General features: G+C 36.3%; 1 protein-coding gene across 2 annotated transcripts in view; it reads left to right on the top strand.

Moving 5' to 3' along the window:
* The first annotated feature begins 6,836 nt into the window (after positions 1–6,836).
* Positions 6,837–27,106, top strand: part of FRMD5 (FERM domain containing 5) — a 365,304-nt gene continuing 345,034 nt past the window's right edge. For both annotated transcript variants that reach the window (XM_023500960.2, XM_003756063.4), the window contains exon 1: positions 6,837–6,996. In XM_023500960.2, the coding sequence (XP_023356728.2) occupies positions 6,895–6,996 (102 nt within the window). In that variant the 5' untranslated portion in view covers positions 6,837–6,894. The remainder of the gene's footprint in view (positions 6,997–27,106) is intronic.

Raw genomic sequence — 27,106 nt, 5'->3', positions numbered from 1 at the left:
TTGTTATAAAGGACAAAAAATGAAATAGAAAAAAAGCACTTCAGCAAAACTAACATCATCTTACAATATACAATATCCTGCATCTATTATCACTGTCCTCTACAAAGAAAAGAAGAAAGTAGCATAATGTTTAAAAGATATATAAATATAATGGATTAATATTTAATATAACAGTACATAAATATATTTGAGAATATAACTTGAACCATCATGTTTGTGGTACTTGTAGACTGGGTTTTAAAATAAGAACTGCTCTGGTCCCAGTAGCAGATTATTTGGACCTTTTGAACCTCAGTTTCTCTTCTGTAAGATGGGGTTAATTAGATTAGGTAATATTTACTGAGTACTTACTCTGTGCTAGCATTGTGCCAAATGCTTTGCAATTATTATCATTGAGCATTATAAAAATCCTGGGATATAGGTACTATTATCCCCTTTTTATGTTTGAGAAACAAAGTTTAAATGAGTTGCTCAGGGTTACAGTCAGTAAATTTCTGAGGCTGGATTTGAATTTAGGTCTTCTCCAGCCTAGGCCTATTGTTGTATTCACTGCACTACCTAGCTTTACTCTTTATTGTGAGACGCAACTAGGGAAATAAATGTAAAGTACTTTGTAAACCTTAAAGCAACTTATTCATGTCAGCTTATGATGTGGGTGGGGAGGTTGATGATTCTCTGAGTGATAGATTGTGATTAAATGTCCAAGCTGTTCTTCCTTTCCCTACCAGCCACCTTCAGCATCACTAATCATAAGATATACCTATTTCATTTGCCATTTTTGATTGTGATGAATAGAACTGCTTTTCAAACACTAAGTTCCTACCGTTAAGACAGAAAGAGGAAGAGAAAGGCAAAAGGTAGTGTCAGAACTGATTTTGTTTCATGGATCACTTCCCTTACTTGGTAAATATCTATCCAAACATAAATATGATGCCTAGCTGAGTCCATCCTAAAATAGGAAATAAAAACTAATGGAGTGCTTCATACTTAGGGACTGATGATAATGACAAGAATTAGAGGAAAGTGAAGGTGGAGGTAAAAGGGAGAGAAGAAATAAATGGAACTGTAATACTAAGGCAGTCAGTTTACCAGTTGCCTCTGCTGTTCTGACAAAACATGGAGTCAATTTTCAATCATTCAGAGCATGATTATCCAGTTTGTGGATCACTTAGATCTTTTGCTTTGCTGTATTATTTCTAGCACCTGTTTCTTGACTATCCACATTTCTGTGTAAAAAGTTAACTACCTATTTCAAGAAAAAAAATGCTGTTAGGTATGTAAGGCCTTTGAATTGGGCAGTCACTTTCCTATTTTAGTAATTAGCTTTAGAAAAGGGAAGAAAAGGAGAAAACAAAATCAATCATCACTTTCTTTTAACCAACAATAAATGACAAAAGCATAGGGTTGAATGTACCCCAGCTTCTTCAACTGTGGTTTGCAATCCCATATGAAGTCTTGTAACTGTAATGGTCATGAAATTATGATTTATTATCAGTAAATGTTTAATTTGTATATCTATTTTATATACCTATATACCTGGAGTCATGTAAAAATGAAGACCTGGGCTATATACAACCAATCAAAATCATTCTTTTGTGTTATTTAACAGTTTGAGGAGACTAGGTTTTTCTTTTTCTTTTTGTTTGTGGGTTTGCTTAAATTTGTCCATTTTATTAAAATAAAACTTCTTAAAAATGAAATAAATCAATCCTCTTTTGTTAGTAGCTCCCATTATTCTTGCTCCCATAATTTCTCTCAGCCTCCTACTGATTCTTTGGTTTCATCTGTGATTATCTAATGGATAATTTTTCCATTTTCAGTTTTCCCCATGAGCTGTTAGGAAGTGAGATAGTATAGCTTGCTCTTTGAAATATGGTTACAAAAATTTATAACTCAGATGAGAATTTGGCTATATACCTAACATCCCTTGTACTAAATAAGAATGGTATTAAACTGGCATGGATGTTCTAATTATTCTCTGTTGATTGCAATACAGTTCTTATCTTTAGTAATCAATTAGTTAATCAACACATATTTATTTATTAAGCCCTACCATATATTAGGTGCTAGGAATACAAAGACAAAAATGAGATAATCCCTATCCTTCAGGAACTTACATTTTATTAGGAGAATCTTAAGTTGTTCATAGATGAGTGCTAAATGTAAGATTTATATAAAATAAAATTTATAATGACTCGGTGGAGGACATCACCAGCAATAGGAATTAACAGCCATCATAGCTGCCTCAGTTTTTGTCACAGCCTTGCTGTTTTTAACATCCCCTTTTTATTGAAGGACAATCTTAATTTCTTCTAACATTGCCTAATCAGGTATATAAGTAGATTTGTTAAAGGCCTTTCCCCACTTCTGTTGTTCATAGATTTAGAATTGGGAGGGCTTTAGTTCAGTTCCCTCATTTTATAGATAAGAAAAATGAGGCTGAAAGGTCAAATATTGAAGGTCACATAGTTGATAGAGCCAAAACTCAAGACCAAATTCTCTGATTCTAAATCCAGAATGACTTTCCACAGCACCATACTAAACCAAAGTATATGTCACAGAATAGTTTTTAAAAAGACTAGTTTAGGTTTTAGGAGACTCTAGTTCTAATCTCACCTATTCATTCATTATGGTTGACTTTATGCAAATTTTTTTCCTGAGGCAATTGGGGTTAAGTGACTTGCCTAGGGTCACACAGCTAGGAAGTATCAAGTATCTGACATCAAATTTGAACTCAGGTCCTCCTGACTTCAGGGCTGGTGCTCTATCCACTGCACCATCTAGCAGCCTCTTTATGCAGATTTCTTAATCTTTTGACCTCAATTTTTTTCATCTGTAAAAATTAGTGGATGACTTCTACAATGTTTAGAAATGTATGATTTCATGATCTAAAAGATCATTTACAAGTTCAAAATTCCCAAAGTCCAATGAATCTCTATGGGTTTTCTACTCATTTTTTAGTGTTACTTGTACCTAATTACTTGTCTTGAATTTAATACACATAAAAAATGTTACAATAGAATTATGGGAGATGAGCTGGGACAATTTATTCCTGGACATTTTGCTTTTTTTCAGGACATTAGTTTTCTTGGCTGCCATATGACATTTTTTGACTCATTGAGATTTTAATGGTCAAAAATCTCCAGAGCTTCTTTTTCAGAGGACCTAATTCCCCCCCACCCATCATTTGCATGTGAAACTGATTGTTTGAATCTAAGTATAAGCCAGTAATGGAGGCAAAAGAGAGATCTAGACAAAGGGCTCTGGGAATATTTGACAAAAGGGGTGTGTAGAAATGTAGGTAGGGGCATGAAGAAAGTCTTCATGAGAAAAGTAGTTCCATAAGTGAACCTTAGAGGAACATGAGGATTCTGAAGACAGAAGTGGAAGAGTGAGTCAATTTTAGTTATAGGATAATTTGTAGGAATGCCTAGAGGCAAGCAATGGAATGTCATGTTCAGGCAACAGCTACAAATGTAGGGAGGCTTGCATGAAAGGAAATAAAGTGAAATACCTCTGGAAAGGTAGATTGGAGCTAAATTGTGGAAGATTTTAAAAGCTATGCTCAAAAGATTGAATGATTCTGAAGTGTCATGAATGGCTATTTGGGAAGATAGTGGTACCATTGACAGAAATAGGGAAGTTAGATGTACTGGTGTAGGAGAAGATGATGAAAAGTTCTATACATGTTGAGCTGAAGTGCTAGAAAGACATCCTGGTGGATATATAGGCAGTTATGTGGTATAGAGCAAGGATTTGGAGTCAGGGAGATTTAAGTCCAAATGTTTCCTCAGAAACTTAGTAAGTGGTGTTGGGCAAGTCACTCAATCTTTGTTTATTGCAATTTCCTGATTTGTAAAATGGTAATAATAGTACCTACTTCCCACAGTTGTGAGGATTAAATGAGATATTTGTAATGTTTATATGTGTGTGTGTGTTTTGTCAAATCTTAAAGTACTATATAAATATTATAGATGCATTGAGCAATTGGAAATGTGGACCTAGGAGCTCTGTAGAGGGTGGAACTTTGGAAAAGTATACTTGAAACAAGGATATTTACAACAAGGTGTTAACTCAGTGAAATTGATGAGATAATAGTTTTCTAGTTCACATATATCTAGTATGATATAATGATATAATCACTCTAGATTGGCTTATACTCAGGATACTGTAATGATGTAATTGTAATAGGATATTTAAACTGGGGACAAAGTCAGACTCAGAGGGAGAGGGAAAGTGGTTGAAACTTGTAGACTATCAGGCTGCTAGACTGCTGGAGAAGACTGAGTTAGACTGAAACTGGCTCTGACTATGACAGAAAGCTAGCCCGAACGTTACAGAGCTCAAGGGAAAGATTACAGCTAGATACAGAAATTTGGGAATCATCTCTAAAGAGGTGATAATTGAACTTATGGGGAACAAATATGTAGAGAGAATAATAATAATAATAATAACTAACATTTGTATATCAATTAATTATGTTCCAGGCATTGTGCTAAGCACTATAATTATCATCTCATTTAATCATAACAATTCTGGGAGGTAGATGCTATTATTATCCACATTTTTCAGTTGAGGAAGATGAAGCGAATAGGGGTTAAATGACCTACTCAGGATCAAACAGGGAGTAAATGTCTGAGGCTGGATTTGAATTCAGGTCTTCCTGACTTTAGGTACTAAGCTATGCCATTTAGAGAAGAAAATAGAAGCTGGATCAGAATCTGGGGGGAATAACCATGTATGGGAGCAGAGCAGTTTGACAAATGAACAGAAAAGTTGGAGGAGAATCAGGATTTTCTGTAGTGACAGAAAAGCCAAGAGAAGAGAATATAGATGAAAGCTAAAACTATTTTTTTTGTTATATTGTTTTAGTACTATATTAGTGTTATTTAATTCAGACCAACCACTATTTACTAAATACTTCCTATATTTTCCCTTTTTTGAGGAATGAAAATAAAAGTTAAATCCCTAGGTATCTCTGGTAACAAATTTAGGCTGTAAAATTAATCAGTAACCATTGGACTCAGATCAATTGCTCCTCTTTAGAAAATAAAAGACCAACCACAATCACCTCCTATATGCACAATTTAGTAGAAAGATATGGTCTATATATGTGCATACATACACACATATATCAATAAACATAAAGCAAAAATGAGACAAAAGATACAAAGCTAAAATTAATTACTACTTGAAAGGATCAGCAAATGCTTTGTGGAAGGAGTAGCATTTGGCTTAGACTTAAAAGATGGTTATGAATTGAATGAGCAAAAGAGTGGGAAATCTTTAAAGCATATGGAATAATGTGAATTTTGGAAAGAATGGGTCTGACATGGAAACAGTTGTTCTTGTTTGTTCTTTGTTCTCAAAGAGGGAATAAGTTAGGTAAAAGGAATTGTAGGAGATAAAGCAGGCCAGGTAGATTATGGAGAACCTTGAATGCCAAATCAAATAGTGTGAACTTTTATTGGGTGGGCTGGAGCTATTGAAAGGTTTTGAGCAGAAGAGTTTCTTAACCAGATTTATGCATTAGAACGACTAGTCTGTTACATTAGCCACCAGTCTGATAAACATTAATGGTTTTGTGAAAAATGCCCACCCAGATGGGTGGGTAATAAGAGTGGGAGTTGAATTTGAAAAACCTTTGATGGCCTCCTAAAATTAAAAAAAAAAGCCCCCCCCCCAAAAAAAAACCAAAGCAAAACAAAACACCACGGTGTCTGTGGGAGGAATAGAAATTCCGTATAATTAGTGAAGCTTCTATAAAATATTTGATAGTCTTTAGATATTTCAGTTCATAAAGGACATAAACGAAGACTCCGTGTTCTGTACAGTCCCTAGGCAACTAGGATACCAGTCTTTGTTCAGAAGTACGAATCGATTAGAATCAGTTTTAAAGGTTCAAGGAAAGCAAAGGTAGAGTACGCCTCTTAGGCTATTTCCAAAAGATTTAAGGGAAAGGGGAGGGATGCAAGAGGTTGCGTATTTTAATGAAGGACGTGCGAGGATGGGTTAAGGTAAGCCCTGACAAGAAGAAAGAATAGCTGACGCTCCTTCAGACTTTGGCTGCTCTTGGTGAATAAACCAGGTGCCCTTCAAACGGATGGGGATAGGGAGGGGGCGGGCCTAGCCTTTAAGGGGTGTGAGGGTGCAGCCTCTCGGGCTGAGAGCAAAAGGCAGCTGGAGTGTCTTCATGCTGCACCGGCTCGATGCTAGTTTCGCGTTACGGGACTCAGGAAGGGAGCCGGACAGTAGTTCAGTAGGGGATCCTGCATCTCCTGCAGAGGAGCCTCAGAGCCGGCAGGTCAGGACAACATAAACCTTATAGAACCCAACCTGGTCCCTTGCTCCTGGCCCGGCGGGAGGGACAACAGCGTTCTCAGAACAGCCAGGAGAAAAGCGCCCCTGGTTCGGGATGGCAGAGGGCTGGACCTGCTCTCCTCGGTCCAGAATCCCTTATTATCATTGGTTCTATTGTCTGTCTTTCACTCCCGGCACCTCATCTTTATTAGCTCTTCCGACCGCCACTCACTCTCGCCGCGCTGGCTTTCATTGGCTTCCTTGTCATAAAAGCCCCGCCCCGCGAGCTGAGCCCGGCAGAGGGGCGCTGAAAGGAGAACGGGGCGCGGAGCGGAGAGGAGCTGAGCAGCAGTCTCTGGGCTTGCTGGCTGCTGGCGGGCTGCAGCGGGGTGGCCGAGGACTAGGAGGAGGAGGAAGAAAAGGAAGAGAGAGAAAGCAGAGGCAGCGCGGCCCGACCGGGGTGATGGTGCAGGTGCCCGGGGCCGGCGCCGCGCTGCCCCAGTGAGGAGCGCCTGATCTGGTCCGGGGTCCGCAGCGCCGCCGCCGCCGCCGCGTCGCTCCCGGGGGCGGGCTGGCTGGTGGACGGGCGGGAAGATGCTGAGCAGGTTGATGAGCGGCAGCAGCAGGAACCTGGACCGCGAGTACAGCTGCACCGTGCGGCTCCTGGACGACAGCGAGTACACCTGTACCATCCAGGTCAGCAGCCCCCGCGCCCTTATCCGCCCACCACCTACCCGGCGCGGGCGCAGCCGTTGGCTCGCCCCCCTCTCTGTCACCCTTCCCGCTGCAGCGGCGGCGGCGGCGGCAGCTCCGGGGTAACTTGGCTCGGGGCCGCTCGCTTCCATTCGCCTCCCTGGGCTTTGTCCGCGGACCGGCTGCGGCTCAGCTGGGGGCACTTTCCCGAGGGGGAAGGGGGAACCTCTCTCAAAGCACTCCTCGGGAGCGGGACGCGATGTCCCCTTTCTTTCTCTTTTCCCCACTTTTGTTTCTCTAGGCTTTCCTGAACAGGGCGGGCGATCTCCAAGTGTGCCGCGGACTCAGGTGTGGGCTCGTGTTCCAAGGACCCTCCCTAGCCCCTTTGCTAGTGCCCCTCCTCTGGAGTGCTTGAGAAAGCCTGCCTTGAGCTGTCCCTGCCACTCTGGCTGCACAAAAAGCCTGCCCCGAGAGGGAGCTGTCCCCTGGGCAGGGCACCCCTGCCGAATGCACTCATGGGGAACAGGTCAGGACGTGTTTGACCCGGCTGCCCCGTCCAGGCTGGGTTTTTGGTTTGGCTTTTTTGGTTTTTTGAAGTCCATGACCAGAGGCAGCAGATACTCATTCTTGGGGTAGCGGGCCGAGTTGCTGCGCCTGCTGTTGGGAAGGGACTCGGGAAGGACAGAAGGACTTGGGGGGCCCTGCGCTGGAGCTGGTCGGCTTTGCTTTCTTTGATGGGAAGAATAATGGTATATGTCATGTTTCATCGTTTTGTGAGTCAGACTCGGAATGTAGGATTGAGCACAACAGTCCATGCAGGGTGGCCTATTGAACAGAGAAAACGACTCCTCTTTCAGACATTTCTCAGCCCCCCACCCCATAAACCCCTTCACACACAGACACACACATAGACCACCGCCATTTACTTCCAATACGATGTTGTGTTTCTAGCAGGTGTATGTATGTGGGTATGGAGGTGGGGTGAAAGAAAGAGGTTGTAGATTTAGTGCAAGTCTCAGCTATGGGGTGGGGGGCGCATGGTAGAGAATCAGCGACTTAAAAAACAACAGCGCTGCACAGAATGAAAAGAATCCCTTCAGCGCCTGGTATATTACGATCCCGTGCTCTTCTGTTCCTCCCTACTGCTGTGTGGTACGTCAGGAGTAGTAGTCGTTCTCAGGAATGCAGTAACAACCCTTTCTCCTCCTTTAGTCAGGGATGAAAAACACTGAAAAACCCTCAGTGCTTAATTCATTAGGAATTCGCAGTTGGAAACTGCCTTTTTCTCCCCCTCCCCAGAAACAAACAGCAGAAATCAGTGGCGTGTTACCTGATTCCCACAGCCCTAGTTGAAAGATCGAAAGCTCTGGGTTCCAAGATGTGGCAGACAGAAACTGTTGGCACCAGCCCCAGTGGCTCTGGCCCTTCTCACACCCTCCCCTTCTGAATTGGGATGTAGCAGTGTGTGAAGGAGGAAGGCGGTTGTGATAGATGCTGCTCTTTGCTGCCTTGGTTCTGGGTTCAGTCCTCAATCTCTTAATCTGTTTCTTTCCTCTTCCCCTTGTTGTCAGCATAACCGTTAGGTGCTACCAAAGGTGCGTGAGTTTAGAGGAAAGAGTAGAAAATCTATTTTAAAGACACAGAAGCACAGACTGAGCAGAATTTGTGATTAGGCTAGCCATCAAGTAAAAGCCCTACTGTATTTGATGGTGATTATTTGAGATGCTGTTTGTTATTTCCTTTTCAGAATGATGAGTTACTTTATGTTGTATTTTCATGTCTCATGGTTAGATTTACAAAAAATAATTTTTAACATTGTGGAAGGAAAAAAAGTGATATATACACCTATTCCATTTGGATATGTGAAACTTATTATGGGCCGCTGCAGTAGATGTTTTAAAGTATGTATATTTTAGTTGGTTTTAAAGTTTAAAGTTTTTTCTAAAAGCATAATTTGGATGGTTTTGAGAACCTCCTAGACAAGTCTCATAATATACTGCTGGGATATGGTTTGTTTGAGGTGAATTTTTGAGAAGTTACTGACACAATTTTTCAGGGCTATTAATAGTTTTTTAGGTTTTACTTAAATTGAAGGATTAATGACATCATCCTTCTAATAGAAATGGCTGGCTATCAAGGATTTTTAATGAATCAAGATAAGTCACTTGATTATTTTCTCTATTAGCTGGAATAATGTCAGGGATTAGTGATTAGATGACTTCATATTATAAGTATTGATAGTTTCTGTGATCTACTTTGAATAAGGAAATACAAATATTTAATCTTTAAGAATGCTGCTTATGATTTGCTACAGAGTGCATGCTTACAAGACCATTTTATACTAGCATACTCTGTTGGTCTTAACTGAAACTAGAATAACCTACCATTGAAAATCCAGGCCTTAAAAAAAAAAGGACCATAGCATCACACAAACATTTTTTGGTTTACTTTTATGAGTTATAAAAATTAGAGAAGAAAAAATCAAAACAGCATATCATATGAAAGGAATATATTCTATGAACATGACTTATGTGTTTGAGAATTATTTTTTCCTTAGCAATTCTTTTCTTTGCTACAATGTGATTTAATTTTTAATAATATTTGGAAGCAATATGGAAAGGATTAGTGAAGCATTTTTTTGTTGTTGTATAAGATCAGTGATTCCTATCATCTTTGGAATTCTAATTCTTTGATTTTTCAATATTGCATTTTGTTTTCTAAAAGTGCCATATAATTCTTGATAACTTTAAAAAATATATACATGAATGTGTACATACAGGTAAGTATGTCTACATACAAAGTATATAAACTCTTAGTATATCGTATATATGTGTACAAGTATACATGTATGTATGTTTAAACTTCTCTAGGAAATAAGAGCAATATATATGAATATATACAATATATATTTATAAAAAGATTGATCTATACACATCTACCTGTCATATTTTGGGGATTATGAAATTTAACACAAAATGTTATTGCAATCTTTTACATTGCTGAATTAGTTACCTTAATCTTCCAATTTGTAAAATGTTATAAAATTAGCCCCCAAATCTTTATATTTCCTAAATGAAGTTGCTTTGTTATCACTTTATTACAAGAATTCTTTCATTACTTATAATATGCAAATGTATTGATAATCTATGATAAAGGAAAGTATGCATTGTAGGACTGTAGTATAATCATTCTCCTGTGAAGAACATTGTTAACAGCTAGGGAATGCTGACTTGAATTTTGAAGGTCATTGCCTCAAAATGCAGATGTAGTCCATATTTTTCACTGATCTATTTTATTTGTGCAAGTTTATATTTACCCACTATATTTGCAACTTTGCCTTCTATTTTATTGGGAGGAAAATAAGATTTATTAAATAACTATGCATACCTCTAATGAACTGAATAGAAATACTGAATGCAGTGCTTGAACATAATAATATGTTGGAAAGTAGATTCTTAGCTGTCTTTAAAAAGTGTAGTAGTTGATTATCAAATGTGAGGGAGGTATATTAGAATATTTACAGTAGAAATATAATTTAAGCAACCCTATAGCTTCTGTCATTTCAAATTGTGTTTTATTGAGAAGTCAAACTCACCTAGTAACTAACTTAATTTTTTTTTATCAAAAACACAAATTAAACAATGTTTTATAAATTTAATTATTAATTTAACACCTGAACAAAATTTGCTTTTGTTATGACTTGTGAAGGAACAACTATTAATAGATACTATACTCTTTAGAGTTATTTAATGTATATTTCCCCAAGTAATTAAAAAGATGAATTCATAATATTTTATGAATATTCTCCTATTCTTTTCAGGAGAATATATCAGCTGGCTCTAGATCTACTTTAAGTTATTTCTGAGATTTAATTTTAATTTAAATTTTAAAAAACCATCCCGATTGAATTAGGTCCTAATTCAAGATTTTTAGTTTGCTTCTTTTGTCTTCCTTAAACTTTAACTATTACCTTTGATGGACTGTGTCTTTCCTAAGAATTTCCTCCTTATATTTTGACTGTAAACAGTTTTGATTTCATTAAGAAAAAATGTTAGATTAATTTTATTCACAGAAAAGAACACAAAGAGGTTGTAATTTAATAAATATTGATTTAAAAAAAAGCTTTTATCTTAGCAATTACACTATCTTAGGAGCTCTGTTAAAACTAGAAATCACTAAGAATATATATCTTTTTAGGGAACTATTTTTTGGGGGGGAAGTCTTAATTTTGAAGTTAGTTTTATAACTTTTACACTAAACAAATTATATTCTAAATGAAAACAATTCATTTTCTTCAGTTTGTCAGGTACAGTACTACATTATTGCCTTTAAAAATATTCTTCACTTAAACATGTGGGACAGAAAGCTATAGAAAATGCATAAGATTTTTGTTCACACAGGCATTTGTATACATTTGTGTTTTAATAAATCTTTAGGACTAATTTACTAAGTAATACAGTACTGGAAAAAATGTGATATGGAAATAGGTATACTTTTGCTTTTGTTTTATGTCAGTAGCCGCATATATTGTTTGCCATAACCTGATTAACATAACCTAATACCAGTGATATAACAGATTTGTTTGAAACACATATTAATATTTGAAGGATCTGTGATTTGATTGGTATTGATTCTCTTTCTACCAGAGTACACCATATCCTTTTGTAGCATTGAGTTCTTTAAGTGTTGCTGTGGTTGAAAAATTCATTAGCTTATCGTACCCAACTTAGTCATACAATTGCCCTAAATTTAGCTAAGTTGATAGTTTTAAATTTTCTTATTCCTCAATATAATAAATAAACCCACCTCCAAAAACAATACCACCATGCCTGTTCCTTCATCATAATCATTTCAGTAATGGCTCCCATGCCTTACTAACATTTTACTATCATCCAATTCCTAACATCTGCCCCACATAACCACTTTGGGCCTATAAAATGAAGGGGTTCAAGTAGTTCTTACTAGTTTTAAATATATGAGTTCTGTTCTTAAAATTCTCTTATAATGTCATTTATTTGATTGCCTACTTATAATATTGTCTATGGAGCTAACTTCTCCACATATAATTAGATATAATATATAATGTTTCACCTAAGATAGTATACTTCTAAAATTATTTGGTGTTCTATCCACTGAACCATCTAGCTCCCTCTGAAACCAATCACTTTCAAACAATTCTCATATTAGGACACTGTTCCTGCCTGCTTTTCTCTCTTCTCACTTTGTCTCCTTAGGATCCCCGAGGTTTACTGCTGATATTGGGAGGGCAGTTTCCAACCTGGAGTGCTCTTTCCAACAAATAAATACACAGAGCATGGATGAGAAGATGGTGAATGCAAACTTAGAAGCACAGATAGGAAGCACATGTGACTAGGACAACTGATGCCTCTGGTAAGGCATAGGACTATCTCTTTGGAGTCTTCATCCTGCTCCTTTTTAGGTGTAGCATCCCTATGGGGTGAGCCATTCAGTGGACTTTCTGTATATGCTACTTTTTTCAGCTGATAATCCATAGCCCATTCTCTTCTCTGCTGCCAGAAGTTTTATTTCTTGAATCTATTTTCTGTCAGTGTCAGTGTGGTACAGTAGAGAGGCCTTCAACTTGGAGTCAAGAAGATGTAGTTTCAAATCCCATCTCAGACGCTTGGTTGTGTGACCTTACAATTAAGTGGAAAAATAGATTGGTCATTCCTGAGTGATCCTTAAAAAACAATTTAAGAAAGAATGGGGGATAAGTGAGACAGATTCAGCAAGAAAAATATATATACTCTCTGTGAAAACAGTATATATATTTTACTTCTCTTTCCTTATCTGTAAAACGAGAGGTTTGGACTCAATAGTTTAAAAGGTCTAAACTTATAAATTTATGATAAAAACTTAGGATCTTCCCTTTGTCTTATGTTTCCATAGCAATTGCGTGACCAATCTTTTTTTTTTTTCCTAGAAATGACCAGGCCTCATCTCTAATTCTTTTTTTTTTTATCATAGCTTTTTATTTACAAGATATATGCATGGGTAATTTTTCAGCATCGACAACTGCAAAACCTTTTGTTCCAATTTTTCCCCTCCTTCCTCCCACCCCCCCCCAGATGGCAGATAGATCAATACATGTTAAATATATTAAAGTATATGTTAAATACAATATATGTATACACATCCATACAGTTGTTTTGCTGCACAAGAAGAATTGGACTTTGAAATAATGTGCAATTAACCTGTGAAGGAAATAAAAAATGCAGGCAGACAAAAATAAAAAGATTGGGAATTCTATGTAGTGGTTCACACCCATTTCCCAGAGTTCTTTCACTGGGTGTAGCTGGTTCTATTCATTACTGCATTATTGGAACTGATTTGGTTCATCTTATTGTTGAAGAGAGCCATGTCCATCAGAATTGGTCATCATATTGTATTGTTGTTGAGGTATATAATGATCTCCTGGTCCTGCTCATTTCACTCAGCATCAGTTCATGTAAGTCTCTCCAGGCCTTTCTGGTCTGGAAATCATCCTGCTGGTCATTTCTTACAGAACAATAATATTCCATAACATTCATATACCACAATTTATTCAGCCATTCTCCAATTGATGGGCATCCATTCAGTTTCCAGTTTCTAGCCACTACAAAGAGGGCTGCCACAAACATTCTTGCACATACAGGTCCTTTTCCCTTCTTTAAGAGCTCTTTGGGATATAAGCCCAGTCATAACATTGCTGGATCAAAGGGTATGCACAGTTTGATAACTTTTTGAGCGTAGTTCCAAATTGCTCTCCAGAATGGCTGGATGTATTCACAATTCTACCAACAATGTATCAGTGTCCTAGTTTTCTCACATTCCCTCCAACATTCCACATTATCTTTCCCTGTCATTCTAGTCAATCCGACAGGTATGTAGTGGTATCTCAGAGTTGTCTTAATTTACATTTCTCTTTACTTGGAGCATCTTTTCATATGGCTAGAAAGTTTCAATTTCTTCATCTGGGAATTGTCTGTTCATATCCTTTGACCATTTATTCATCTCTAATTCTAACAGAGAGAACTCCTTCATACTTTGTAAAGGGATAGTAGAAAGTTAATTGTTCTTTGTACTTCCTTAAATTATTAATAGTTTATTACTTCTTTTATCCATAACTTTTTTTTCCATGATTACGTCAACTGGCTAGGGAAGGTGGGAAGGGAAGCTAAATCCCCCTTACATGTATTTTTACTTGGTTTTATTTATTCAGAAAACTTCCAGCCAAATAACTTTACTTGGTGAAGAAAATTTGTATGTAATTGTTTTATTTAATAAAGTCTTTGAAGTTGCTGAAAATTTTGCTGATGTTTTACAATTAATTTGTAGAGTCAAAATAAGAGTCAAAATGAATATTGGACTGAGAACCAGAAGTTCCTTGTCTTGTTTATGGATCTGAAATATGACGAGTAAAATATAAAATCTTTTTGAACCTTAGCTCCATCTTTAAAATGTGGATAATATGTGCCCTACCTATTTTATAGGAATAATACCAATATCAAATGAGATAAAAAAGCCTCACTTTTTAGTCATCCTTTGTTCCTTCTGAAAGAGCAGTCAGGGGCATTACTCTAGGAAGATAGATGAAATTATGATGAAATTCCCAGTAAAAGAGGACATAAATTCTTCCTAGGATCAGCTGTTGATTCTACTAGTTTTGCTTTGTGATGGTTTAGGAGAAGGTAAGAGAAGTCAGAGGTCCTAAAACCTGAGATGAGGAAGAATCAACTCTCCTGAGCTGTAGGTTGTACCAGAAACCACATTCTTTTCTACTATGCCTTCACTGAAACAAAGCTTTGTGTCTTCATATGATGATTGGTTCTGAGGGAAGTGTGAGTTGAAATAACATAAATAACTGTTACCACAATCAAAAGGACATAAATCATAGATGCATCTTCTCTCCCCTATTCATTTTTTAAAAATAATATTATATAACTGTTAGAAAGAAAATAAATCATTATGTGTAACAAACAGTAAGTACTACCTAGATTTTCTTATATTATCTGTGGTCATAGTTAATCCACATATTTAACTTCAACTACAATAAATAAGGAAGAATATGAAGGAAATGTGCATTGTGTAAATGTACAATTCTAAAATGCTTGTATTTATAATAATTGCACTTCTTCCTTCTCATCCCTCACCACGTGATCACTACACAAAGGGAGTTTAGTCATGGAAGGCAGAGGATAGCAACAAGAAGCAGAAGTAGTAGTAAAGATGGCTATGAGAGTTGTTTTGGGAAAGTGCAAGGCAGAATTTGGGGCAACTAAAAGGCCTGAATCAGGAAGATTCATCTTCTTGAGTTTGGATCTGGCCTCAAATACTTACTAGCTTTGTGCCCCTAGGCAAGTCACTTAATCCTGTTTGCTTCAATTTCCTCACCTATAAAATGAGCTGGCAAAGAAAAATGGCAAAGCACTCCAACATCTTTGTCAAGAAAATTTTAAATGGTTTCATGAAGAGTGAGACATGGCTGAAAATGATTGAACAACAACAAAGGTAGAGCTTGACAAATAGTGGTGTTGGTAATGGAAGAGGAAAGAGAAATACTGGGCAAGATAGGTACAGGCAGTAGTAGGGGTAGTGAAGATAATAGAAACTAGAAACAATTAGTATAGGTGGTGGAGGAGAAATAAAAATGTTTTGCTTCTGTAATTGTGATTTATTCAAGTTAGAAAGCCAATGGGAAGACAGCAAATGTGATATATGGAAGGTGTGGTATAGTCTATATTCTTTTTTTTCCGTAGGAAGGATGCCTAATATCATTGGGTCTGCTGAAAGATCAGATGTATTGTCCAGTTTTCACAGAATGGGAATTTTGAATTTTTCTTTTTTTAATATTATAAAAACTAGTCAAAATAATTTTTAATATTACAATGGCTCTCAAATTATTCATGCTTCTAGATTATACAGAGTGAAAAAAATTAGCACAAGGAGAAGTTTTATCATCAGACTAGACAGAATATTCATAATACCAGAAGATCACACTAGCTTCTGTAATATCTGTATTGCTTAGAACTATACACTAAAATTCCTCTTGGCCCATACTTTTTTTTATTGACATAAATTTTTTTGTCTATTCTTACAACAATTTCTTGGAATTTGGCACTGAGCATTAATAACCTGAAAAAGAATTAAATTTTTACTTCTATTAAGTTTTATTTCTTTAAGTTATTTAACTTTTGGTGCTCTTCTTTCCACACTCCCTTAAAAATTGCTGAAGCATTCTATTGTATATAGCACTACATGTATACTGTGGAACTATACAGGTGGTATGTAACATTTTTGTGGCATACTTTGCAGGTTTTATTGTCAGGTCCTTGAACATTTTTGGCTTGTATGGTCAAATTCCCTGGTTTCTGTGTTGTTTTATGGGCTAAACTCTGGATTAAGGTAGTCTTGGGTAGTTTGTTGTAATCTAGCTTAATTTCAAAAGAATATCAGATGTTTAATCTTGTTTTCCTTTTCCTCTTCTGAATCCTTTCATAGACCATGCTTCTGTCTTTGTACATTCTGCTCAGAGTACTTTAGAAACTTTTAGATGCCTTGAAGCTAGCTGGTGTAAAGTGTCTTTAGGATTAGGAACTGGCACAGGCTTGAGAAGACCATGTGGTGTCTGTCACTCTGTAAAGCTGACCTACAGCGTGGGGCAGGTAGGTTCTACAATTTGGAGGGACCAGGCTGTGAGGGTCCCTAATGGTTGAACTTTTTTTTGCTTCTAATTCATGAAGAGTTCCTTTTAAGGTTCTACTATTTTTATGTAGAAAGACTTAGACTAAGAGACATACCATTTTGTGGGTCTTTTATTGGGTTTTTAGGCCTGGGCTAATTTATCTGGCACCTTTCATTCTGTTACTCAGGAAGTTTCCTTAACTGCCTCCAAAAATGGGAATACCATGTTTCAAGTAATTTCTTCTAATTAATGGAATTTTTGATAGTTCTCAAGTCCTTCTCTCTCTCTCTGTCTCTTACTCACTCTGTCTCTCACTCACTTTGTCTCTCTGTCTCTCACTCACTCTCTATCTCTCTCTCATTCTCTGTCTCTCTCTGTCTCTGTCTCTCCCTCTCTTTGTGTCTCCCCCTCCTCCTCACTTATACCTCCCCTCATCTGTTTCTCCTTCTCTTATTGACATCATGTTGAACATTGATTGTCATTGTCAACCAGGGATTTCTTGGAGGTATCTTAGACTGGAATTTATGAAGTACTAAAAGTGTGTGTATTAATATGAGGGCTTTGGAGTTGAGAGATAATAATGGCAACAATAATAATATCTAACATTTATGTAATACCAGAGAAACACTATTTGGTACTTTAGAAAAACTATTTTTTGCTGGTCTGTAAGGTAAGATGATAAAATAAGTCTTTAAGACCTGAAAATTGAATTCCATGAGTTGTATTTTGCTTCTGACTACTACTTCCCCCAATCTGCCCTCTCTTCTATCAGCCACTCCCTTTTTCTTGCCCCTTTCCCCTTCCACTTTGCCATGGGGTAAAATAAATTTCTCTAGCCAACTGAATGTCTATATTATTCCCTCTTTGAGCCAAATCTAATAAGAGTAAGGTTCAAACTGTGCTCTCTCCCTCCCTTCTTTCCCTGTTCTGTAATGTCTTTTCATGTGATATAATTTATCTGATTCTGTCTCCTCCTTTCTTCTTCTCTCAGTACAATCCCTTAATTAATTAAAAAATAAATCACATCAAAGAGGCCTTATACCATTCTCTGTTGAATATACCCTTTCTAGCTGTTTTAATAGAAATATAATTCTTAAGGGTAACAAGTGTCATCTTCCCATATAGGGATGTAAACAGTTAAATCTTATTGAATGGTATGTTTTTTTTCTTTCCTATATACCTTTTTATGCTTTTCTTGAGTCTTGTATTTGGAAGATCGGATTTTTTGTTCAGCTTTGGTCTTATTACCAAGAAAGTTTGAAAGCTCTGTTTCATTGAATGTCTATCTTTTCCCCAGAAAGATTATGCTCAACTTTGTTGGGTAGCTTATTCTTGATTGTAATCCAAGCTCTCTTACCTTCCAGAATATCGTATTCTAAGCTCACTGATTCTTTAATGTAGAAGTTGCTAAATCCTGTGTAATTCTATCCATGACTCTTTAATATTTGAATTGTTTCTTTCTGACTGCTTGCAGTATTTTCTCTTTGATTTGGCTATAATATTATTCTTTGAGGTTTTCATTTTGCGATCTCTATCAGATGATCAGTGGATTCTCACAATGACCATTTTATCCTCTGGTTCTAGGATATTAGAGCAGTTTTATTTGATAATTTCCTGAAAGATGCTGTCCGGGTTATTTTTTAAAATTATGTTTTTTAGGTAATCCAATAATTCTGAAGTTATCACTCTTAGCGCTTTTTTCCAGGTCAGTTGTTTTTCAAATGAGTTATTTTACATTTTCTTCTATTTTTTCTTCTTTTGATTTTGTTTGACTGATTCTTGATGTCTTGTGGAGTCATTAGCTTGTGCTTGTTCAATTCTGAGTTTTAAAGAATTATTTTCTTCTTTTGTTAGCTTTTGTGTTTGCTTTTTCATTTGGTCAGTTCTGTTTTTAAGGAGTTGTTTTCCTTTGTGCTTCCTTTTCCAAATTGTTGACATTTTTTATAATTCTTTTGCATAACTCATTTCTTTTCCTGATTTTTCTTCTACTTCTCTTACTCAATTAAAAAAACCTATTTTTTGAGCTCTTCCAAGAGAACTTTTTAGTCTTGAGACCAATTCATATTCCTCCTTGAGGCATCACATGTAGGTATTTTGACACTGATGTTCTCTTCTGAGTTTGTGTTTTGATCTTCCTATCATGATAACTTTCTATGGCCAAGGATCATTTTTTGTTTTTTGCTCATTTTTTAAAGTTGAGCTCTGCATTTGGGTAACAGGAGGCACACTATTCCAAATTTTTGCATTAGGGATCAGGGGCCTGGTCACTGGTTTTATGCAGACAGTGCCTCTGAGGCAGGTGACTTGTCTACTACACTAGGATGGTATCTAAGTGTGCCTGTTGTGCCCTGGATTCTGGGACTGGCACTTTGCCTTCTGAACTGGGGCTGGAGGCCTCACAGTTGAACTGCTGTGCCTCTGGCCTGCTAAGCCAGAACCAAGGGGTCCTGGTTAATGATCTTTGCTATGGCTAAAAACCTTTTTGCTGGCTTGCCTGGATGGACACTGCCTGAGAGAGCTAGGCTCTTCTTTTACTCAAGTGAGACAGAACTTTCCTGAAATCCTTCTAATTTTTATTGGAGAGGAAAATTGCTTTCCTCCCTCTTTTTGTGGATTTTGTGACTCCAGAATTCTTTCAGAGGCTTGGCTTGACATTGTTTTTGAGGGAAGTTGGGGAGAGTGCAGGCAACTTCCTGGCTTCTCTCCATCATCTTGGCTCTGCCCCTCCATGACCACTACTTTAGATAAATGGATTATTTACTGCATTTTTCATCTAAGAATTTCTAAGTATTTTTAAAATGCTAGTCAGTACTAGTACAAAGGACATAGTATCATAGGTCCAGAGCTGGAAGGCTAATAGTATAATGCCTTCATTTTATAAGAGTAGAGCTGAAGCCCAGGGAAGTTAAGTGACTTGCCCAAACTTTATGTAAGAAGTGACTTGGAAATAAATTTAATGAACAAAATAAAACAGGATCAGCTAAAGAATTGAGACTGGAATGTTCATTCCTGCTCTTCTACCCTTTGACTTGGTAGCTTCACTCAATAGCACATCATTGCTGAATTAAGTATCTTAATTTGTGATTAATTTCATAGGTGTGATTATAATTGTGAATTTTTTCCTGGGAAAGTAGGTCTCTGCTGCTTGTTTTATATAACAATTTCAGTTGAGATTTTATGCATGCCAAAGGAAAGATTTAGTATATTTGACTCTTTTGTCTACTTAGTTTGTCTATCAGGTAATGTTAATTTCATTCTATATAGTTAGAGCTTTTGTTTGAAAAGAGGCACATAAATATGAGGTAGTCATATTGTTTTGGGTGAGGGAGATAACAATGAAATTCACCTTCAAAAAATAGCTAAACAAATATATGGTCCATTGGCAGAAACCTTACTATTGGAAAATGGATGAGCCTATTGCAAATCAGCTGATGAACTAAATTATAAACAATCATTTAGGAACATTCAAAATAAATCAGTATTAACAATTTTTTTCTAGAAAGAAGACTATTAAGAAGGATGAAAACAACCAGCACTTGAGCTAAGCAGAATACATTTTTAAAAATACACATTAGCAGATGTTTTTGATACTTTAAGTCTGATAACTAGCAGAATTAGTTTCTACAAGCAGGAACATTTTTATTCTGTCCGTCTCTGATCAGAGATATTGATTCTAATGGTTCCATACAGACTTAATAGTTTTTCCCCTTGAATAAAGTCCAACAAAGATAAATCTATTTATACATACGTATATTTCAGAATAAGTATGGGCATATGTATCTATATTTATATCCACATAGGTGAAACAGCTCTTATTCAGAAAAAATTCAATTCTAATAATACAAACATGATAAATTAAGGAACTTGAAATGAGATGGGGAAAAGGAAAGATTTAAAGCAGAATACTCTCTTTTTTTCTGGTGGAATAATTGGGGTTAAGTGACTTGCCCAGGATCATAAACAGCTGGGAAGTGTAAAGGTTCTGGGATCACATTTGAACTTGGGTCCTCCTGACTCCAATGCCAGTGTCTATTCATTGTACCATCTAGCTTCTCCCTAACTTGCATTGTACAATTCTCTGTGCTGCTTCTAAGAATGTTTTCTAGTATAATAAATTTTTAAGAGATAACATGTTGACAAATCACATATCCAGTGTGTTAACTATTGTCATTACATTGTATCATACCCAGTGGAAATATTTATCCTATTCTCTATGCAATAACAGTGTTTTCAGTTCATGTTTGGCATTTGTCATAATTATTTGCCCTATTATTATATATTACTTTAGTGTTGTGTACTTGTTGTAATTCTGGTGTGTGTGTGTGTGTGTGTGTGTTGTTCGAAAATGATATAAGTGATTGGCATGTAGGTTTATTTTTTGAAAACAGAGTTGTTGAAAATAGTATGTACATGCTACTCGCATCTTGACTCCAGTGGAATTTTTTTTTGCTATAATCTTTTTGTATCAGTCTTCTTATAAAATACAAGGTTTTATTGTTTTGCTCCTGGAAATATTTTAAAATTATGATACCATATAGAGCTCTGCATAGGGTGTCTTTGTTCTAGAATTCAGTAGGAATAAATTCTAGCACTTTGTAAAAAGTTTTTTTTCCATAGCCTTTTCACTCCTGTTTGTAATTCACACTTATTTTTGTAAATACTATTTTTTTTTGTATTTCTGACAATGCAGAGTTTCCTAATAATTCATTCTTAGGCTCAGGCAAGATGCTACAAAAAGATTCTATGACTTGGTTTTGCAATTGATGATCCTTCTTCTGTCTACTGGTATATATTTGTCCAAAGGAAGAATTCTGCTGAAATAGTTTGCTGTTTGAGATTTGTCAAAGATGACAATTTTTTTTTACTGTTTAATATTTTTATTTTTCACAAATACATGTTCCACAGTTTCATGTAAAACAATTTTTTACATTTGTTTTTAAAACTTGAGTTCCAGATGCTCTCCTTTCCTCCCCACCTCCACTCCCTCACATGTGAAGTTATGCAAAACATTTACATAAAAGCAAAGACAACAATTTTAAAAGACTTATGTAGTGAGAAATTGTTTGGGGGAAGTTTTTTCTTTCTGATGAGTTATCTACTTTTGCTAAAAGAATGATTATCTTTCTCATATAGGAAACCAAATTATAGTAGAGTGTTTTCTTAAATCACTGTTTGGTTTCTAAGCTTGGGAGAAATGTGGCGCAGCTGTCATTTGTTATAAATGTTATAAATGATAATACATTACAGAACTAGGTGAAGGAACAAGCAAAGGGATTTGCCATAGGAGAACAGGCATATTTTCTTATCGGTTTTGTCAATACTTGCAAGCTCATCAGTGTTGAAAGGGTAAAACTGAAACAACTTGTATGTATGCAAGTATTTGGGTGGGTATACACACATTTTTATATATATATATATATATATATATATATATATAAAATCATTAGGTGTAAGTGTAGTGATCAAAAGAATTTTTTTATTATGAAATATCTTCATTTTTGATATCTGTTCTTTTTGCTTTGTTCCTCCTAGAAATTATCATATTGTTAAAATGATTTTAAATGGTCGATTTAGGATTACCTATAAAATCGAGTAAACAGTGCATAGTAATATCAAGCAAGATTGTAATAGGTTATCTTAAATGGAAAAAATCTGATTTTTGTCAGGTGCATGCATTTTTTAATGTTTTAATGGATTTTTCTCCCTCTTGTTTGGCAATAGTGACCAGTATTTTTTCTGCTTCAAATTACCAGTCACCCTTTCAACCATTATTTTTGGTGGGATTTTGCCTTATGGACCACATTTAGCCTCAGTCAATTCCTTATCTTTCAAAGGCATGATATAATAAGATTCTGGGACCAGCTTTTCTTTGAAATTGGTGACCTTTCTGTTCAGAAAAGTGGTAAGTTAATCAATTTTCAACTGCCTTGTAGTCACTAATTAATTAATTCCACAAGCATTTATTAAATATCTTCTATGTGCTAGGCATATAGCAGAATGCAAAGAGAATGGAATACAAAGAGAAAAACAAATAATCCTTGCCTTCTGGGGGGAAACTATACGTATGCAGATAAATAAATACAAAATATGTAATTTCAGTGGATGAGTATAGTCATAACTGGGAGGAATTAGGATAGGCCTTAGAAAAGGTTGAACTTGAGCTGGGCTTTGACAGAAGCTAGCCATTTCAAGAGCAGGAAGTAAGAAGGAAATGCATTTTAGGAATGAGTGACAGTTTTATACAAAGACTCAGAGATGTAATGTCATATAATAGTTCATTTCTGCTGGAATGTAAGAGTAAAGTGAGTAAAGCTAAGAAATAAGCAATTAGGCTGGAAAGGAAGTCTTTTGAATCCCAAACAGGAATTTGTATTTTATCCTAGAGATAGGAGGGAGCCCTTGGAGCTTATTGAGTAAAAGAATGTGACACAATCAGACCTCCTGCTTTAGAGGTAATGATCCAGCAAAAGAGACTGAGAAGGTTAGGTAGGGAAAAGGAGAACCAAGAGACAAGAGTCATGAAAATGCAGAGATGGGTTGCTCAACTCTCCCAGAGAAATGGTAGTTGGGAGTATTATATATAATTGCAGAAAAGAGAAACTTATTTTTGCCTGGTTGTTCACTCAGTTCAGTTTTGTCTGACCCTTCATGACCTCATTTGGGGTTTTCTTTGCAAAGATATTGGGATTGTTTGCCATTTTATTCTTCAGTTCATTTTACAGATGAGAAAATTGAGTGACTTGCCCAGCATCACAACAACTAGCAAGTGGCTGGGGCTGGATTTGAACTCATAAAGATGTGTTCCTAATTTCAAGCCCAGTGCAACATCCACTGCATCCCACAGTTGGTACAAGTCATAACCATTAGATTCATGGTTAAAGTATTAAGAATATATCATTTAAGTTTTTAATATTCTGATTTCTCTCTGCGTGTCTACCTCACTGGCAAGCCCATTTTATTCCCATGACTTGAAGGAAAAACTTCCATATTGATGATTTCTTGTGTCCAGCCCTGACCTCTCTCCATGTTTTCAGATCTCCTGCTCACCTCCACCATTCTGGTTTTTAAGACTCATATCAGATCTTACCTTCTGCATTTTCCAGCAACCCTCTTCAACTCCAGCTGCTAGAGCTCCCCCCGCCAAGATTATCTTTAATTTACTCTGTAATATATCTTATATGTAGCTAGTTACCTCTTCCATTAGAATTTGAACTCTTTGAAGACAGAGACTATTTTTGCCTTTCTTTGTGTCCCTAGCACTTAGTGCACTGGTTGACATATAATAAGCATTTAATGAATGTTGGATTAATTAACTGGCATCTCAAAGTCAACATAGCCCAAAATGAACTTAATATCTTTCCTTGAAACTTTCTCCTTCTGGCTTTACATTTGCCAGTGTAACTTCTATTTACCCACTTTTAATTTTTTTTATTTTTTCTTCTTCCTCATCTCTAATATCCAGTCAGTTAAAAGGCCTGTCAAGTTAATTTCTGTGATATCTTTTGTTTCTATCTCCTTGTATTTGTCCTCACTGCCACCATCCCAGTAGACACCTGTTCCTTCAACAACCTGGACTTTTGAAATAGATTCCTAATAGGCTTTACTACTTCTATTCTGTTTTTTCTCTCTCTTCTAAGCTATACTTACAATGCTGTCAGACTAATCTTCTTTATGCATAGATCTGGTTATACCATCCCTTTGAAGCTAATGAAAGGGTTTGACCTGCTGAATAAAGTTCACACTCCTTATCTTAATGTTCTAGATATTCCACAGTTTGGTACTGCCTGACCTTTTCTGCCTTATCTCTTTCTGTTTGTCTTCTATGTACATGTGTTCCACTTTTTTGGACAGCCAGGAGCTAAGAATGGCCTTTACATTTTAAAGTCATGTTTTAGTACTTTAAAATGTGAAGATATTCTTAGCTCTCTGGCCACACAAAAACCAGAGGGTGCTAGATTTGACTATTAGATCATACTTGCTGATCTTCCCTTCTCTATGCCTTAACCAAATTGGACCACTGATTTTCCTTTGTACAGATGCTATACTTTTCTGTCTTGATGCTGTAACTTCTTCAGTCCTCTCACCTTGTCTCCATCCTACTGAATGCCTTTTCTTCTTTTCAAAATTGCTGTAGTGGTGACATAGGATTCCTAAAGGCTGTTTGAATGGAGCACAAACTCCCAACAGCTTTATCACACTGGAAGGGCGTCTAAAAGGGACATGATGACAGTCTTTGAAGGCTTAAACAAGTTTAGATATATATGGAGTCTTATCACTGAGACCTTGAGGCTACTGAGTGATAATATTTTTTACATGAAATGGTGAAAACATAAATGATTTCTTTCCATTCCTCATTGATAGAAGTGGTACAGGAAGCAAAAGTGCTAAGAATCACAAAATTCTTAGTATTCTTAACTTATGGTAGTTGTCTGGTTACCAGTGAGATGATATATTACTAGAAAAACTGAACTATAGTCACTTTAACATTCTTTGTGTAAAAGAAACCAGAAGACATAAACAAAATGGTGGCTCACAGTTTTTTTTGGAGAGATGAATAAAGGAGTATGGGAGAGATTTCATTATGAGCCCAAAGGCAACCAAGAATCATCATTTATAAGACACTTGATCATCTTGCCTTATAGAACTAGAAGGTAGGCAGACAGACCACCATGAATGTAATTACAGATTGTGATGCATTTTGAAGCAGAGAATTTCTATGAATAACTTTAAAGGAACATATACTTTAGTTCTTGGTAAATGATGCAAAGGTGGGCCCAAAGAGAATGGCAACATTTGTAGAAAATATAGTTTGGGATTAAGAAATGAGCAGCTAAAGCTTGACTACCTTGAAAGTTCTTACCTTTGTAGCATGAATTTTTTGTACAGAGAAAGATAAAAGGCATGGTATATGATAAAAGCAACTGAAATGTTGACGTAATTTCAATAGTAAGCAAATGACAGGTTTCTGATATAGAGCATAAATAAAGTAAACCTAGAGTTTGAGGAGAAAGAGCAGGCTGTATTTCATTTGGAAATGATGGAGCACTTTAATTCTAAATTCTTCATGGTCACAAAAGCCCATCTTATTAACATTTATATTCTGGTGAAGCTATGTATGCTGCAAGTTACATAATACCACAGTTTTAGAAGAATAAAAATTTCAAGTGATTCAAATGGTAATGAAAAGATTCTTGGTAGATCTAAGTAGGGTACTGCATATTACTAATAGTAAATGTCCCAGGGAATTGAAAAGTAGGTGGTTCTACCATATAGTGAGGGATGATAGGTGGACAACCTAGATGTTGCTCTGATATCCATAAAATATTTAAAGAATTAGAAGAAAGCCTTCAGCATATCAGGTAGATCCTTTGTGGAGTATTTATGGAAAACTTGGAAAAGAATTGCAAAGGATTAGAGAGCATAGACAAATTTGATCTATACACCAATGAGATAATTGGATCCTTTGGTTAACAGATCCATCAAAGTATCAAAGGAAATTTCATTCCACAGTTGTATCTTGGCCTCCCCTTCCCCATTTGTGCGTGTTTCTATGTCTGTGTGTGTGTTCAGCCTCTTTATCTCTCTGTACTATTAGAACCTGAATTTTAAAATAGATGAACCTATTTCTCATAGTGGAGAAAAATGGCAGTTAGAAAATTGTAAACCTTGTCTCACCTCCACCCCAGAATATACATGATAACTAGTGGGAAGAATAAACAAACCCATTGCCTGTGGATCGTGGAGGAGGCAATTATGTAAGTTTTATCAAAAAGAATAAGAGGTAAAATGGCTTTGTTGATCTCTCTCCAGTTTCATAGAAATTGACGTCACTGATATATCTGGACATCATAGTTAGTGTGCCCCCTCTGTATAAAGGTAGCAATTTCAGCACTTCTTATGAAAATGGTCATTCTCCTTTCTTCTTCTCCCTGGAGGAGATAGGTAATGGTTGTTTTAGATTTCTAAAACTGCCTCAGGTCGCGATTTCAACTTGTGTCCTTTGCATTTCATTTTCTTAAAGCTGGGTATGTTAAATGGGGCCGAAATGTTTTTATTTAGAGAGCACTCATAACTAGAGATCAGTAATGGTTTCTTTGCCAGGAGACTTATTTGTGCATCTTCATTGGGTTTATATCATTTTAATAATTACCTTTGGAAAGCAACTACATGAAAACATACTGTACTTTATGTGTCTTTTTAAAAAAGAGCAAAGGTTAAATTTTTGAAAGCCACTGATTATTCTAAATTAAAGCCAAGGAAAGGTATGGATAGAAAACATTCTGAATTTGAAGGTAGATGCTTGGGTTCAAGTGCTCTGCTATATATTTCCTTTGTGTCTTGAAACATAACATTTCATTTCTCTTGATCTCAGATTAGTCATCTATAAAATGAGGTTTGAACTGGGTTTTTGTTTGAGTTCCTTTTCAG

The sequence above is a fragment of the Sarcophilus harrisii genome, chromosome 2 (assembly GCF_902635505.1).
Source record: "Sarcophilus harrisii chromosome 2, mSarHar1.11, whole genome shotgun sequence".
NCBI lineage: Eukaryota > Metazoa > Chordata > Mammalia > Dasyuromorphia > Dasyuridae > Sarcophilus > Sarcophilus harrisii.
This window is presented reverse-complemented; position numbering and strand designations above follow the sequence as displayed.